Below are 18232 nucleotides of genomic sequence, written 5' to 3'. Positions count from 1 at the left end.
TATTAAAATATATATAGTATCAAATTGAAGCAAAAACATCCCTAGTAAAAGGCGTTAAAATCCTTTTGGTTGAACTACTTTAACCAAACACCGGATTTAAAAAAAGGGTGTCCAATAGTTGCAGTTTATCGGCCCTGTTCAACTTTCACTTTCGAAAGATTTACAAAGAATAAAATGTTCTCTTCATTTTTTGTTAGCTTTCGAGAAAACTTACGGAAACTTTCCGCCACGCATTAGGCTGACGGACTCAGACCCGCAAGCACTAAAAATTAGTTGTTTTTAAATAATAAGTGATAAGTTAAAGTGAAAATAATAATTTCAACTTATTCTTTGATGTCTTAAGAACATCGTTGCTTTCATGCCAATTTTTTTGTTTTATCTCCAGTTCTGCTTAACCGATTTCGGTCATCGGTAGCTTATTTCCCGAGAAATGGATCATTTTCAACTTTCCCATACATTTCATAAGGATAGGTATCCGAATATAGATGCTAGAGCTCAACAAAGTTTTAATAAATTGCAGAAACTGAAGTTTCGACACCACAATTAATTCTTAAAAAATACATATTGCACTACACTAATCTTGAAGATGGAACATTCACGAATCTAATAAGTTATTGACCTCATTGTATGCCAATGAAAGCGGCTGACTAAAGTTACAAAAATTTGAAAATTTGTATTTGTGGCCGCTAATGCTTCTTCGATTTTATGCGTTAAACTAGGATACCACTATTTCCACTAGCTGAGGGGTCCAGAGGGAGTCCAGCCCTAAAATGAAGCGATAATAAGAACAAAAACACTTTAAAATTAACTAAGATTAAATGCTTTTCATACCATATTTAAACGGAATCAAAAAGTACAGAGTCCCAAGAAAATACTTGCCTCCATCTCTTCATTGCGCTCGGAAACTAAAAAAAGAGACAGTGGGTTTTCAAAATGATGAAGGCTAGAATCCAACCTTGCAGCTATTGCAAAATTTAAATATTCTTGAAAACACTTAAATTTCTATTTATATGCGTATATGTTTAAAAACAATAAAGCTTTGACGATTTTCAGCTCAATTATTCGATCATTCCTTTGCCGATTTAAATTAAATTAAAATCGTTAATCTGAACTATCAAATTATTACTGTTTCCCAAGAAATTTTTTTAAAAATGTAAGAAATAGAGAAGTTTAGTTTTATTAGATATAGTCGTCCATTTTTAATGAAATTCAAACCGTAATTCTAAAATACCTAAACACTACTATATTTTGGATTGAATTGAATAGAACGTCTCTTAGTGATGCTGATCAAGAATATAACTTTATAGGGTCGGAGATGCGTTGCAAACTTCTGACTGAAATTATAATACGATACCCTCTGCAGGGCACAAAAACCTATCATCTTGGGTTTGATTATAATTATATAATGTATTTCCGTTTTGGTTGCCTTTCAGATACTATTAATGGCTTATCCTCGCCAAATACATTGTCCACCAGCGCTGGTGCCCCAGCGGTTGGTGCTGCCATTGAGAGTACCGGCAGCCCAACGCCAACCCAGCACATTAGATCCGGGTGCTCCTCTGACTTGGACGCCGGACGACACAGTGAAGACTGCAGAAGACCCTGCTCCTCTTGTCCCCTGGGGGTTCCCAGTCACCAAAGCACGCATCACCACCAGAGCAATGGCCACACCCAAGCCCATGCTCATGCACTTGTTCCTGCTATTTCACCGCGACTTAATTTTAATGGCGGCGGCTTCGGTGCGATGTACTCGAACATGCACCACACGGCCTTGTCGATGAGCGATACTTATGGGTAAGCAAATCTGTGACTTGGAACTTACCGAACCAGACAGTTACACAATTGGATTGTCACCTCATTTTTTATTTTCGTTTGAAACCCTGCAATTGAGTTTAAAATTTACACATTCCTCTACTAATGCTTTGTCCACTGATGTTGGCCAATGATGATATGGTATGGAATATCGCCACAAATATGATGGTTTCTCCGCGCTAGTTGAAGGTCGTGCAGCATTTTGTTCGCAGGTCAAATGGAAGTCAATACTTTCCTATTCATTCATATTGTCATTTTGGGATATGTTCATTTAACTCATCCAAAGGCATTGCCCTTAAAACCGCTGACTTGGCCAAAATGCATCTCCATCTCCAAAAAATCCCTAAATAGCCAAGTACAAATCATCTGAATGCTTCAAAAATACTGTATCGCAACAACGAGTAGCGCCATTTTACCAATCTTTGTCTAGATAGTGTAGCTCTTATGGAAGAAAAAGCCGGTGACGCAGAATCTAACCGCAGTTGCAGAACAACCGTCTGTGTGAATATGCTTTTAGTCCCAGACGCTTGAACGTATCTAACCGAAATTTAGCAAAAAACGGTCACCCAAAAAATAACAAAATACCTTTTCTACACCCTTGTAAGGGGTATTATTAATTCAAAGTATATCTTTATAGGGTCGGAAATGTCATCTGCGTTACAAAATTCTGAGTGCAATTATAATACCCTCTGCAAGGGTATAAACACAGCAAACACCTTTTTCTGTTATGTAACCTTGTGACAATTTAAAGTAGGTCTATCCATTCTAGTTCATATTTTTAAAAGTTGAAAAATGTTATACCCTTTTAAAAGCTTACAATCTATAGCCAAACTTTTTTTTTCAGAACGGTTACGCCAATTCCGGGCTTCAACCATTCGTCCGTCGGTTCCCTGGCCCCGCCCTCACCCATATCGCAGCAGGGCGACCTCACGCCTCCCTCTCTATACCCGTGCCACATGACCCTACGACCTCCGCCCATCGCTCCACCCCACCACCACATCGTGGCGAGTGACGGAGGAAGTCCTGCGGGAGGAGGCATAGGAAATGCGCAGTCGGTGAACCTGGGAGCGAGCTGCAGTGGGTCGGGTTACGAGGTGCTCTCCGCCTACGCGCTGCCACCGCCTCCGCTGCCGTCGAACAGTGCTCCCGCATCAAACTTCGCGGCTTCCGCCAGCAGCAGCGGCCACAATAGCATGCCCCAGGAGCCATGCCCCTCGCCCTGCAGCTCCAACTCGAACCACTTGGGAGTGGGCCACGGCTCCGTGTTTGCGACGGACCCGATCTCGCCGGCCGTCTCCTCATACGCACACATGAGCTACAACTATGCGACGGCCGCCAACAATGGGACACCCTCCGCCGCCGGCGGATCCGCGGCGCACGTGGCTCCAGGAAAACAGCAGTTCTTCGCCTCGTGCTTCTATTCACCTTGGGTCTAGGAACATAACGTGAGCCAGCGGGAGGAAACTTCATTACGGACTATTTACATAAGTGTAATTCGCCCTCTATCCAAAGGAGGTCATAATAAATCGAATTTACATATCTCTTACAAAATAATAGAGGTTGTAGAAAAATGCATATTTATGTGTAAATTATATAGTTCCGCCCATTAAATCCAATCTATAGTGTAGAATAATTGGTGTAAATTAAATGATTTAATTTTGACAAATGGTGTTTCACTCTTATACCCTTTTCCCACGCAGTCACAGTCCATTAGTGGGAATCAGCTGGGATTTTTGGCAAATGTGAAACTCCGATTCCCATCCCATAGCAGCTGTGGCACATCAAAGCACAGACAACGATAATTGATAATAACCAATTATAATTTTTAATCAATTGCATTCTGCGAGACAGCAGCTTAGGTGTTTTATATTAAATTGAAGCGGACATTTTAGGAAAACGATATACCGGAAAACAACAAAGAGTTTGTTCAAAGAGCGCTTTCGAAAACATGATGCTTCGGAGCCTTACATTTTTCAATTGTTTTCTGTCACCATAGCATACGTTTTCGTAGGGAATGCTCAAAGTTTCAATGCGAAGAGGAAGAGCTTAGAGTTGCACCTAAAAAACATCGATTAACTATCGCATAAATAAGTCCGTCAAAATCCAAAATTGAGAAATTTTCGAACCGGAAAAACCTTATATATTTGGTAAGTAAAACAATGTAAGGGTATCATTAGTCAACCGCAATTTTTTTTTATGGATTTAAAGGAAAACATTTTTGAAATAGTAAGGTTAGGAAATAAGACATATGAAATCAAATTTCAAATTTCACATTACATTGACGAATTTATTTATTGACGAAGATGAAACTTAGAAAGGCTTTTTTTTCATATCCGACTATATGGTTTGGAGGCAGTATTGTTATAATTTCATTAAAAACAAGAAAGGAAGCAAACTTCAGCAAGCCGAAGCTTATATACCCATGTAGTTATTGCAAAATTAAAACATCTTTGAATCTAAGTTTCGAATTTAATGAGTACCTATTGTCGGAGTATTAAAAAACAATAAATGCAAAAATTTAAACTTCTCTTATTTGGTATTTATTTTTATTCCATTGCAGGTGGTATTATAATTTCTTGATCAGCATCACTAGGAGAGTCGTCTGTCCGTCTGTCTGTCCGTCCGTCCGTTTTTACGCAAACTTAGGTCTCAGTCGCAAGTAAATAATAATTTTATTGCTTACAAGAATATTTAATTTCTTCAATAGCTGCAAGGGTATATAAGCTTCGGTTTGCCGAAGTTTGCTTGTTTCATCTACTTTACACATGGGAATGGTTTAATAATTTAGAATTATGATATTAATTTTTTTTAAATCGGAAAACTATTACATTTAGCTTCCATAGGAACGATAGAATAATTAAGGAGAAAATCAAACACATATACGCATATTATTCGAGATTTATGTGTTTTAAAGAAAGTTTATTTATTGCAATAGCTGTAAGGGTATATAAACTTTTTTTTCTTCTGTCGTTTCTTTGTGCCATATTCAATAAGGGTGAAAACGAATATACGAATTGTGTATCAACAATTTTCCTTGCAAGTTATTAACGTTCCCATAACAACCACTTTAAAATATGGTTTATGAATACAGCTTATACCAGCTTTAATATTTTGCTCCAATTAAGCTATTGGCAAAGGGATTAGAGCAACTTCAATTCAATTCGTACTACACATGAATTGGTTGCTATGCTAAGCAAATTGACTGAAATTGACTAAGCAAATAAAACACGACAAACAGAGGAATAATTAATCTCTATTGCCTGTTGAAGAATAACAAACTTATTTTTATCCGGAAAACCCCATTTTTCTAAAGTGTAAGAAACTGGGTTTGCGGATGTGAATGTGATCTATTTGGGAGTTTCAGTAATATCCAATTTTGTGACTAATTAGTTACTTTCGTAATGAATAACACACTTCATTAGAAATAAAAAATGTTATTCTAATTGAGTACATTTCCAATAGCATTCATTAGATTTTTGAAAAGTAATGCATCTGACAAATAATTTATCTACATTTTCAAAAGAAGACATACACTCATAAAATATTTTCGTTAATACTAGAAAATCGGCATACAACTGAAATTACTCATAAAATTAGGGCAAATTTTCTTATAATAAGAAAAATTGGCCCTAAATAATTTAAATAATCATTTTTTTAGGTCTAGTTTTCTTAAAAAGAGAGCAGTTTTTCTTAAATCTAGGGCGATCTGTCCGTCCGTCCGTTTCTAAGCTTGTCTCTCAGTTTAAAAGCTATCCGCATGAGACTTTCCAAAATACAAATACAAATACAAATACAAATAAAAAAAATATAACTTTGCTGTTTTTTAATTTTTTTTTATCGACATGAAGTAATGGTTAAATATTTCAGAATTACGGTATAAATTTCACCAAAATCGGACGACTATAACTTAATGCTTCCATTAGAAAAACAATAAAAATAATTGAGCTGCAAATCATCATAGCTTCAATGTTATTAAGCATATACGCAAGTTAATCATAATATTTATGTTTTCAGGAACAAAACATATTTTAAGCAAACTTAAACAAAGAAACTTTTATATGTACTTGCATGAAGAATTTTTCGTACTCAAAACAATAACTTTCGCACTTTCTTCAAGCACTTTTGAGTACTTGAACTGATGACGTTCATTCTCAAATGTAGAACTTCGGGATTGAATAATTCGTACTTGAATATTGCCTTCGTACTTGAATCAAAAAAAAATCGAATTTACCCTACTTTTGGCACCGTTCGTTCTTGATTTAACACAGAAATTCTGAATTTTTTCTATGAGTGTATAGTTCCGTTCTCATTTCAAAAATTATGTCTTTATCTTGTTTATTGGATAACTTTGTAAAGGAGAATAAATAAATGAAATAATTTAAATAATTGTGGTGTCGTTGGACGCGTATTTAAAGCCAGAGTACAACCGTGCAGAGCCAGAGTACAACCAACAGCTCTAGTTTAAGTAAAAAATTGTCTCGCACTTTCATTCTTATTTCTCTGGAACCAAATGACTTTCTAAAACGCACGCTTTTCGGTGGTCATCGTCACTACATATACTGTCCATAGTGATATTGCCTCAGAAAACAATCGGGTTTTAGGTGACGATATCTGCCGAGCTGCATTGACAACACTATAAGCAGAGAGCGAGCTAAAGGTTGGCTAATAGGGTATTTCCACAGAGATCCATCCACCATCCGTTGAAGGGATGGTCCATAAGTTTTGCCGTTCCAAAAACTTCCCAATTAGTCCGCCTTTAAAATTTGATGGACTCATATATGCGATAGTTAACCGATGTTTCTGCGGTACAGCCTTTTTTCCACGCAGTCCATTCCTGAAAAACTGTTGAGCGCAAAGCACATCCACCATCAACCTTATGATTTCATCTGATCTGAACACCTCTGGGTCATGAACACGTAAGCAAAGATGGTTGACCTGTTTACTTTGATTACGTTTTGACGAGCCACAGCTGTTTAGATCAGCTGAAATCGGAATGCTCTGTGGAATTCGGAGTTTCACATATGTCGAAAATTCCAACCGTTTCCAACGGATGGACTGTGTGGAAAGATGGCATAAGAAGTTACAAAAAAAAACGTAGTGAGACAGTTGGCCTGCACACCATGACAAAGCATTTTATGGTAATGTTTTACCAGCCCTAGTAGAGAGTCGTAACGAAAGATCAGAGTTCGACAGTTGGCGCAACGTAAACTCAGGTTGTTTTGTGGGGGATTATTAAGTTTAAAATTTATTAGCTGAGTAATAGTATTTCTTGTTTTACTTTAAAGCTTTTAAACCAAGAAGAAGGTCGTTTCAATATCGAACAACAAAAATATTAAATTGTTTTTCAGAAAAAGCTCTTCTTAGTCTTATAGCCTGATTCCATTGGCGCATTAAAACGCATTTAGCCGAATGCGCATTTATTTACACAGGGAATCCAATAAGGCTAAATGCCGCATTTAAAATAAATGCGATTTTTAAATGCGATTAAAAACCATTCGCCCCGAACTTTTTGAGAAAAAATACCGGAAAATACCGATGTTGAACGATATTTTGTTCGTGCCACCACTACAACAGCTGTTTTCTGTATGCAAGGTTGGCGCAATTTTTGATGTCTTTTGAATATAAAATCTATTTTGTATAAAAATGACTGAAACCTAGAGGTCACGCTGCAAATTCTGCTCGCAGTACCACAATGCATTACTGCTGGATCTCTGGCATAAAATAACTCCCACATATACGGGGATCCTAGCCCTTTTTTGAAACTGTGGTGGTCTCCATTGCAAACCCGTCATAACACCGTAATCAGCTTCTCTTCCTTGTCGTCCAAGTTGGCAAATGCCTCGGTCGCATTATAGATGTCCTGCTGAGCATTACAGAGTTTAGTAAACTCACTCATGTTCATTAGTTTTGATTAATTTCTTTTGGATTTGCCAAAATGCAAAAGTAAACAAACCCAGATCAGCTGCTCGTGCCACTCACATTTCGGAGTAGCATTAGCTAAATGCTAATGCGCCAATGGAATCAGGCACATTTAAAAAGTACACTAATGCGGCAATGGAATCAGGCTATTATGCATCTAATATTATTTGTTCGTTTTTAAACACTAAATTTGTTTTTTGTTTACTTATTGAGTCACTGTTTTAAAATATCTCGGCCCCCTAGAATAATGCCGGGTGTTCGAATATCCAGCGGAAAATCATTATAGCTTTAATGTTTTTAGACATATACCGACATAGGAAAAATCGAAAAAATAAATAAAAATTATAACTTCGCTGTTTTTCAATATTGTTATAACAGTCTTTGAGATAAGCAATTTTTATTAATTTAATTATTATTTTTTGTTATTTTATTTTATTTTATTAAAATCAGATTTAAACATCGGATATGTGCCATAGGAACGATCGACTAACTTTGCTTATTTTATTTTGCATCACCACAATTATGTAGAAATGCATCAGAGAGCACGGCCAAAAAAAATCATATAAAAATGTATATGCACCTTCAAAATAAAAATTTAGTGCTGCCACTCGGTCCTATTAATTGCGGGCTTATTTTAAAATGTTCGAAACAGGGCATAGGTAGCTTGCTTTTTTCGTTAAATAATACATTTTCATTACAAATTTTTAGGTCTCCATTGTACTGTAAATCGAGTTGAAAATACACGTATCCTACAAATTTTAATAAAATGTCAGACCTATAATTTATAAGATTACAAAAAAGTATATGTCGTAGAAATATATTGCTTAGATAACTCATGTCGTGGAGTCAACCGAAAAGAAATCAATCATAAGACTAAAACGCCCGAACAACCGCCCTAGTAGTGGGTATATATATATCCGGAGATATAGATATTATTTTTGTTGTTGAAAGCATATCGCGGCGGCGCAGAGCGAGCCACTGCCTGCTGGCTTTTTCGTAGCAGCGCATATGTATTGCTGATCACGACTACCATTTCGGCGGACCTGCCAGTAATAGACCAAAGCTCGTGGAGTTCGCTTCGTTTTCGCAGAAAATTCAATTTCGTGCTGCGCTCGTTCTGTGTTACCTGTAGTCTAGTTGTACGTACCAATACCCACCTGGAGCAGGGATCTAGGGTAGTCCATCTATAAGGCATGCGTAAAACCAATAGATAACCAACTCATTTGTGGATATAGCGAAAAGAGTATAATCCATTTTTGCATTAGGTCCACAATTGTGTAAAAGTTTGTTTCTTTTTCATAGAGCTATTTATATTCACGTCGGAAAATTCATAGTTATTTTAAGGGCGATTGCTCATTTATTTGCATATATGTACATGTGCAGTTCAAGTGGATACGGATACGGATACGGATTATCTGTTTCGAAATTTTCACTCAACTTATATTTTCAAGTGAAGTGCAACTTAAACTAAAACAGACAAAAATTAATAAATCGCGAATATCCCATAAACTAAAGAAAAGGTAGCATAAGTGCGTTATGACTCAAACAATATGCGTACAGAAAGTGAATGCGTTTCATACTATACAGAATCTTGGATCTATTCATGGCGTTGTGTAACACGTTGTTGTTTATAAAAATAGACTGAAATATCCCAAAAACTGTGATGAAAAATTAGAATCAGTATATAGCTCTGCTAACTGATTGTGAATGTGTTCTTTAAAAAATATACTACATATAGTTTTGGCCTCTGAGGTCAAAATAAATTTTTTTAAAACGGTATTCAATAAGTAATGCATATGTGCAAGCTACAAGGACACAACAACATAAAACGGATCACTTCCTATGTCCCTCATAACTTTTTGTTTTGCATACATCTAATTCTTCGATTATGTACTCAATATGTATGCGGATATTTATATATAGCCATGTATCTATGTGTGAATAAACAAAGATTCTGTATTTGTATTTGTATTTGTATGTACAGGTTTATTTCACAGCCGGTGACTGCGAACGACTAAAAATAAACCTGCAATACATGAATTTTCGTTTATTCAGTAAAATGTTTTCCATTAACAACATTTATGCTGAATGAGAGAAAGGCGATCGAATTTCCGTTTTCCAAAACGTGGTGGGACGTGTGCAATTTAAAATACATAAATACATCTGTATCATTTCGTGTCATTGCGATTCGCTAAAAGTTTATAGTTACCCTCTTAAATATTGTATATATTTCAAAACACATTGGATGTTATGCACATAAGCCGATCAGGGTTAAATTAAGTTAGATCTTATATATATATATATATATATATATATATAAGTAAGAATATTAAAACTAACAAGTGGGTCGAACGGTTCAATGCAGCTCGTCTGGAAGCACTTTTAAAAAATCTCCAACGGGATTTAACCAAGGTGGATTAACACTTACTTGGTAAATGTCTTCTTGATACAAATTTGTAGGAAGAAGAGAAAATTTAGTTGGTATTGGAGATCTCTAAAAAACGAATTTTTAAGCCCTGGATCTGCTATTAAAACAAGTAGACTTTTCATGTACTTCCTATAATTGCTTTGCTTTTAAGGTCAAAATAATACCGGTTCCCCCAGTTGCCTGACTGTTGCAAAAAATTATTTAAAAAATTTGAAAAGACATCCCTTTTTGCGACTAGTTGGCAACACTGTTCGAGAAGGCAAAATGACAATAAAACAAGAAGGAAAGCAAACTTCGGCAAGCCGAAGTTCATATACCCTTAATTAAATACTTTTGAAAACATTTAAATTATGATTTACTTGAGTATGTGCTAAAAAAAAACATTGAAACTATGATGATTTGCAGCTCAATTATTGGATAGTTATTTTATATATTTTTATTATTTCTATGGGAGCTATATGCTATAGACGTCCGATTTTGATAAAATTTATACCATAATTCTGAAATAATTAAACATTGCTATAAGTCGAAGAACTAAACAAAAAATTAAAAAACAGAAAAGTTATAATTTTTTTTCATTTATTTTTCCGATTGTTCCTATGGGAGCTATATGCTATAGTCGTCCGATTTTGATGAAATTTAAACCGTAAATCGGAAATATTTTACCATTACTATATGTCGAAGAACTAAACAAAAAATTAAAAAACAGCAAAGTTATAAATTTTTTCATTTATTTTTCCGATTGTTCTTATGGGAGCTATATGCTATAGTCGTCGTTCCGACTTATATACTACCTGCAATAGAAAGACAACTTTTGGGAAAGTTTCATGCAGACAGCTTTAAAACTGAGAGACTAGATTGCGTAGAAACGGACGGACAGACGGACGGACAGACGGACATGGCTAGATCGACTCTCCTAGTGATGCTGATCAAGAATATATATACTTTATAGGGTCGGAGATGTCTCCTTCACTGCGTTGCAAACTTCTGACTGAAATTATAATACCCTCTGCAAGGGTATAAAGACATTCTTAAATGTAAAGAGTGCCCTGGATAAGAAACTTGTTCTAGTGGATCTATTTTCAAATGACATTATGGGTTCTACGAGACCGAAAATATAAAGACGTAGGACGAGAAAACCATTTTCTTTAACCTCCCGGTAGTCCGTCGGGCAATTTTTGTTTGAGGACTGTCATGACTCGAGAGATTAGTCAGATCTATATTTACAAAATAAGATATATCAGTTAATGGATTAGGTTCCAATTGAACCAAAAAGCAAGGCAGCTTTGGCACTCGGACGTTTATATACCCTTGCAGCTATTCTAAAAATATGTTGAACAAAATGTTTAACAACAGTGAAGCTGATGTTTTTCGGCTAAATTGTTCTCAAAGAAGCGCCCGATTTTAACAAAATTAAAATCGTAATTTTGATATATTTATCTTGGCTATGTCTTAAACCATTCGGCACCAACGGATTTTCCTGTAGCCTGAAATTTGTTTTTTATTTTTATGATGCCAATCTATAAACATTAGGGCGCAACGTTTGGCCGTTTTTGTATACAAAACATTAGTTTTTATTTTATAAGTCTTTAAATTGTTCATTTAATTAAACAATATTTAATTTTATAAACATTTAATTTTTATACTTCACTTTAAGCATTGTAAATCAATTATTTGAACAAGTTCTCCAAACGATCCTCAAATTAATTTTTTAAAGCTCATATTTTCGGTAGACACATTAAGCCATTGTAATTAGAGAGAATGAGCAGAAAATCGAAAGGAAAGCTTACAGTTAGTCTACATGATACATTCGTTCTATCCGCCTCGTTCCGAGTTATATACTACGCGCAATATAAAAACAACTTTTGGGAATGTTTTATGTTTTGAAACGGACGGACGGACATGACTAGATCGACTCTCCTAGTGATGCTGATTAAGAATATATGTAATTTTTAGGGTCAGAAGTGCAAACTTAAATTATAAAAATATAGAATATAAAATATAATGCCCTATACAAAGGTTTAAATAGATAGAGTGAATCTTAAAAGTGTGGGGTAATACTGGTCTGCTTGTTTCCCTTAAAAAAAACTTTAAAATCTTAATGATAGGCTTAAGCCCTTATTTACTCAATCATTTAACGTGAAGAGTTATGGGTTTAGTGCATAGAGTTATTAATTTTGTATTACAAATGTTTCAGAGCGATAGAGCCCCAGCCGTTGAAGACGAAGCTTAAGGAAAACCCTCAGCATGGGGGTGGCTGAAGATTTCGCTCCCAGCTTTGTTAAAAAGCCACAACTGCATCAGGAGGACGATGGCAATCGATTGATATTTGAGTGCCAGTTGTTGTCATCGCCAAAACCGGACATTGAATGGTTTCGAAGTGACAATAAACTGGTGGAAGATGGCCGAACCAAATTCAAAATTCAACCCGTTGGAGACAATAAATACACGGTAGTCTTAGAGCTTAACGATGTAGTTGAAACGGATGCCGGACTTTACAAAGTCAAAGCTAAGAACAAGTCGGGCGAAGTCTCTGCGTCTATTAACTTAAATTTCACACGTAAGTATAGTGTGGGAAAGTAATCTACTCTATAGACAAAATAAATAATTCCCTCATAAAAAGGTTAGCAATTTTTATGGGGCGGATTTAATATACCCTTTCAAATAAATTATAGCACAGTGCAACGGGGGAAATGAAACTGCAAGTTCCTGTTTCGAACTAAACTAATCCAAAATACTTAAAAGAAATTCTGGTCTTTTCGATTTAGCTCGCATTGGAATGTTATAGCGACTTAAAAATTTGATGTAAATGGGTTTCGATTAGTGTTGATGAAAAACAGGGTAAATGTAATCCTTCTTAGGATCATGGGGCGATTAATATTAACCGCCCGTTAAATTGTCCGAGAGTACGAACAGCTTTAGTTTCATAGGAACGGATTGAACAACTAGATAGGTTTAGCTTGAAAATATTATTTTTTAAGGATTTAGTTAATTGGTCACAAGACAATTGCAGCTAGAGCTCTTTCTTAAAAAAATATTTATTTTACACATTTAACGGACAACCTTTTTTTAACATATTTACCTATTTTTACTCGTTGTATAAATTTCTTTAGCTGCTGACGAACCAAAAGAAAAGTAAGCCACTTTTGAAGCTTTACCTGGTTCAGTGTTATGTTTGAGCACATACGCACCAGAACACGAACCTAATGCATTTACAATTTTTTAATTAATCTTTTTGACAATTTACGCTATACAGTCTCTTTGAGTTTAAAGCATTTAACATTTCGAGAAAAAACGCATGATTGCCAAAGTAACTGCTTTAAAGTTTAATAACCGCTTTAATTTCTTTCTATACTGCTATTTCCTAATGGGGGTTTTAAATTCGAAACAGATGGTAAGTTTTCACTTCTTGAAAACGAAGGGTAAGTAAAGCTTATTTACATATGTATACTGGTGTTCAATGTGTCAATATCTAATACATAGTATCCGAAATATGAACACTCCACATCAATGTTTTAAAAGCAGGGGAGTCCTGGAATTGATTTAAGTATATTTAAAAACTAAATCAACACCATTATGTAGCAAAGCTTTAGAAAACTTGTATGTTCATAAAGTATGCATACAATTTTAATAAAATTTAATACAAAAATTTGGGTGCCACAGAATTTGATACTTTGGCCAATTTTTTGACCTATTGCCCTATCACTACACAATTTCTATCACTTATTCTAACAATGCAAAATAAAAATAATTTTTATATGCAATATAATTAACTTGTGAAAGTATGACTGTAATGCTTGAACGCACTAACAAGTATATATGTTCTTTGGATCTCAGGAAAAGTTACTTGCTACTGAAAATAAATGTGGGCGTCCCTTATGGTTTTAAAACTGTTGGTGCTTCAAAATTTGACGTTATGGTAATCCTTTTTTGTTAATGTTTAACCCAGCTTCCCGTTGTAATGATATGTTTTATATAATTGTCTTAAAGAACGAATGATCTTAACACGATATATGCGCCCGTTGCAGACAAATCGACGGTTTCGCGCCGACATTCGCGAAAAAACCCGCTATACGACAGGAAGAAGATGGAAAACGATTATTATTTGAGTGCCGCGTTAACGCTGATCCGATACCTACCATTGTTTGGTTTCACAACGGAGCGGCTGTTAAGGAGTCGGCACGACACAAGGTATATTTAACTATTTATTTATATCATTGACTATATCATTGACTATCTGGGTCCAAGTCAGCCAAGGAATTGACTTCTTAGGTTCAGCAAACACATTATAAAAGTTAATTCAATTGAAAACTGAATCCTGATGTAACTAAACATCTATTCAAATGAATTGAAAACAAGAAAGGAAGCAAACTTCGGCAAACTTGCAGCTATTGCGAAAATTACAAATTCTTTACAACATATACATTTGGATTTAAATGCGTATATGTTTTTAAACATTGAAGCTAGTCCATAGAGTCCCAGGATATGGCTGCAAACATTTAAAAAACAAGTTGTATTTCATAATTTTACATGTACTACATATGTACTTTAAAACTTCGGTTACATTAGAGAGATAATTTTTAATTATAAACCATTAAAATAGATTTTAGTCTGTTTATATTTATCTTGGAGAAAAAGGCCAATAGTCTGTGTTTATAAATCCGCTTGTATCGCTAGCATTCTTTGACTTTTTGGGAAACGATTTTAACAATATTTAAACATATTTTCAGCTTACGGTTGACAAGGACGTCCATTCATATTTTGCAACACTTGAGATACTAAATGTCACAGTTGAGGATGCTGGCAAATACAAAGTGAATGCAAAGAACGAATTGGGCGAAAGCAATGCAACAATAAGCCTTAATTTCGACAGTAAGTTTTAATAGTAGAGCATGGCATTTAATCTTTGCACTGAATATTCATTAATCATCCGTATTACATTTGCTTTGGTTTCGCTCGTTAACAGCATATATATGTAATTAGTTAAGTATGAAAAGTAACGCTAAATTCGGTACAAACTTTAAGTTCATTCATTAAAGGATGCCTTAATACCTTTAATCGTATAATTGAAAGCCAAATATATATATTTTAATATTGGTTATTTTTAAGATGATAGTAGTTAAACACGTCTCGCCCCTAGCAATCGCAGAAAAAACAAGCGATTTGTTAAGGAAATGCAGGAGCCAGCATTTGAAACTGTCAATGATCAAACAAAAGTCGTAAATGCAAGATTGACATATGTATGTACGTATTATGTACATACAGTTTGTCAACTAATTCTTTGCAAAATGGAAAATGATAATAAAAGGAATCTTTTTTCAGTTTTTGCTTACAGTGTTGTAAGGGTGATACTTATACAATTGAGAATAGAAATATATATATATTTCAGCATAAAACACAGGAAAAGGTAACAAAAACAAATAATAGCAAATATTCAGCTGTCAATTAATTCTTTGCAAAATGCAAACACAAGCTAAAGAGAGACACAAAACAAAACAACGGTAAATCAAATTCGAGAGAGAATCATTTTATCGCCATTTTTGATTTTGCAAAGAGTAAGTTATCGATCTGTATGTACATTCAAGCATAACCTTAAACCGTTTGTTAACATTTCGCAAGTATTGACATGCTATTTATATGAACTGTCCTGTGCTCGGAACTGACTTTATTTGCCATTGCAATTGTGTTACATCATGGATTATCCAACTCTATAGGCGACGAAGCCCCCGTGCCGGAAAGTGCAGAAGGCATAAAGCCGACATTCACCGAACGACCAGTAATTCGTCAAAGTGAAGATGGCGGCAATGTAACGTTCGAGTGTAGATGCGTCGGAGATCCCACGCCAACAGTCACATGGTACGAAATAAACTTTATCAGCATATAATTCACCGTATGAAAACTACCAGTAACAAGTAAGGCCAACTTACAAAAACAGATTAACTAAAGAAACCGAAATGCATTCGGACCGGAAGCATGAGAGCCCCCACACGAGATATATTTTTGATAGAGGTGTTTGGCTTATCGACAAACACACTTTACCTACTTCACGGCCGACGGATTACCGCTTCGACTGATTTTAATTCTCTGTACACGTTTCACTCAATACTTTTCTTCATGTGCACAAAGGTCCCATGGCGAGACTGTCCTAAATGAGTCCAAACGCTACAAAATGTCACTGACAATGGACCAAAAGCTTTATCACATGGCGTGCCTCGAGATTAGCAGTGTGGTCTCCTCTGACCAGGGCGAGTATCGCGCGCAAGCGAAAAACAAGCACGGCTCTGGCGTAGCAACCATTAATCTGAATTTCGAAAGCGGCTCGAAAAAGTAAGACACAACACGCAATTAAAGATAATCAAAAATACCGAATGTTATACATACCCCTTCCAACTCAACTTCAGAATTCCAGATGGAAAGTCGCCACGCTTTCCGAAAAAACCAACGATCCGCCAAGAAGAGGACTTACTCATCATGGAATGCGTGTTGGAAGCGCATCCGGTTCCGGACATTGTGTGGTATTGCTCAGATACGGAAATCTCTGACAATCAAAGAACGAAAATGACTCGAAAGGCAATAACTAAAGACAGCTACATTCTGACTCTGGAAATCCAAAATCCCACTAAAGAGGATGGCGGCAACTATCGCTGTAACGCGATTAATATGTATGGCGAAAGTAATGCAAACATTGCGCTTAACTTTCAAGGTATTCTTCTCCTTTTTATTTTACTATGTCGTGACTATAATAATTATAAATCAAAGTGAGCATGAAAAGGTTTTTTTGGCAAGCATGGAATGTATAAATATGTATATAAGTTTTGCCACTGAAATCTTTAGATGATCAAAATCTTATAAAATCAGTGTAAAAGGCCGATAAACGCAGGTCAAGAATACCAAACCTGTTCCAAAATGTAACATATCATATATGAAATAAATATATTTCATTTCATGATTAGTTTTTAAACAATTTCATAAAGCCAAAATAAGTTCATCATTTGTTTTAATTAAAATCACAGTTGAATTAGGACAAAGCTATTTTACCCTATGTAAATATACAATATTGCTTTTATACCCATCAAAGAAATATACCTTTGGTTATATAAACACAATCAAATTGAATTAAATGTAGTCCCTAGCGTGTGCCCCGATTAAAATAATTTCTTCAAAACTCGCATTCGAAAAGTAATTCCAATCGCTTACAGCCTATATTGAAAAAAGGTTTTTGTTTCTGCCTAACCTGTTATTTTAATTTATTGGGGAGTCTGCGAGTTACTTTGCCGGCTCTATGCCGCGACCCCGACACTGTAAACAGTTTACACTTTACGCACACAAATGCAAATCAACATGTCATTGTATTTGTGTGGACATCACTGATTTATTCTTTATTGACTCTGCCTGACTGGGGCAGCGATAGCCTGTATATATACAGTCTGTGCTTTGATAATCCCAATTTACAGAGAGTTCTTCGGTTCTCACAAAATTATCAGGCTGTACAACCTACAAATTTGATTGTTTCGAGTCACTTTAGTCATGTGACAGTTTAACATGGCTATTTTAGCTACAGAGGCTTAGATTAATACCTTTATTTTATTGATTTTTCAGTAAATTTGGAAACAAGTCATATATACCTCAAATCGAGTTTGCACCTTAAGTATTACGATCAATGGTGGTTTTGGTCAGCTATTTATGTTCGCACCCAAGCCAAAAACTAGAACTACAAGCCACATCATTCTTCCTCTTGTTGCTTTTTACTGCCGAAAATGTGTAATACAACCTTAACTATTTTACAAAACAGGTGCGAGCGACGCGAACGGTTTTGCGCCATCTTTTATTGAGAAGCCGAGGATAATACCGAATGAGTCTGGAACACTGATCACAATGAAGTGCAAGTGCAAGGCGAAGCCAGAGCCCACAGTGACTTGGTTTAGGGGACAGGACATGGTGGAGAAGAGTAAGAAGATCAAAATCAACACGACGGTCATTGCAGAGGACACGTACGAGCTGACTTTGGAAATTAAGGTGAAGTATTTGGCTGCATGGTTGCCCCGCAGCAAACGACTAACAAGTCATTGTACT

At 35.6% G+C, this 18232-nt stretch overlaps 2 protein-coding genes and 1 long non-coding RNA gene across 9 annotated transcripts in view; 2 read left to right on the top strand and 1 right to left on the bottom strand.

Annotated features, from left to right (window-relative positions):
- The window catches only part of LOC128263793 (paired box protein Pax-6), a 28196-nt gene extending 24755 nt beyond the window's left edge, over positions 1-3441 (top strand). For all 3 annotated transcript variants that reach the window (XM_052999020.1, XM_052999021.1, XM_052999019.1), the window contains 2 exons: positions 1434-1794; positions 2657-3441. In XM_052999020.1, coding sequence (XP_052854980.1) covers positions 1434-1794; positions 2657-3248 — 953 coding nt within the window. In that variant the 3' untranslated portion in view covers positions 3249-3441. The remainder of the gene's footprint in view (positions 1-1433; positions 1795-2656) is intronic.
- On the bottom strand, positions 70-6363 carry LOC128263809 (uncharacterized). Of its 3 annotated transcripts, XR_008268523.1 has the most exons (4): positions 6297-6363; positions 5877-6158; positions 832-905; positions 70-765 (listed from the first exon to the last, which is right to left on the bottom strand). It is a non-coding gene; the product is annotated as an uncharacterized LOC128263809 (long non-coding RNA). The 3 variants fall into 3 exon arrangements; XR_008268521.1 differs by having other exon boundaries at positions 5877-6353; XR_008268522.1 differs by having other exon boundaries at positions 5899-6353.
- Positions 6364-8717: 2354 nt separating this feature from the next.
- LOC128263781 (twitchin) overlaps positions 8718-18232 on the top strand; it is a 58728-nt gene continuing 49213 nt past the window's right edge. For all 3 annotated transcript variants that reach the window (XM_052998978.1, XM_052998977.1, XM_052998980.1), the window contains exons 1-9: positions 8718-8870; positions 12357-12719; positions 13551-13581; positions 14188-14350; positions 14890-15031; positions 15874-16015; positions 16286-16486; positions 16561-16862; positions 17952-18175. In XM_052998978.1, the coding sequence (XP_052854938.1) occupies positions 12407-12719; positions 13551-13581; positions 14188-14350; positions 14890-15031; positions 15874-16015; positions 16286-16486; positions 16561-16862; positions 17952-18175 (1518 nt within the window). In that variant the 5' untranslated portion in view covers positions 8718-8870; positions 12357-12406. The remainder of the gene's footprint in view (positions 8871-12356; positions 12720-13550; positions 13582-14187; positions 14351-14889; positions 15032-15873; positions 16016-16285; positions 16487-16560; positions 16863-17951; positions 18176-18232) is intronic.

The sequence above is a fragment of the Drosophila gunungcola genome, unplaced genomic scaffold (genome assembly GCF_025200985.1).
Source record: "Drosophila gunungcola strain Sukarami unplaced genomic scaffold, Dgunungcola_SK_2 000018F, whole genome shotgun sequence".
In the NCBI taxonomy this organism is placed as follows: domain Eukaryota; kingdom Metazoa; phylum Arthropoda; class Insecta; order Diptera; family Drosophilidae; genus Drosophila; species Drosophila gunungcola.
Note: the sequence above shows the minus strand (reverse complement) of the source record. Positions and strands in the feature narration are given on the sequence as shown.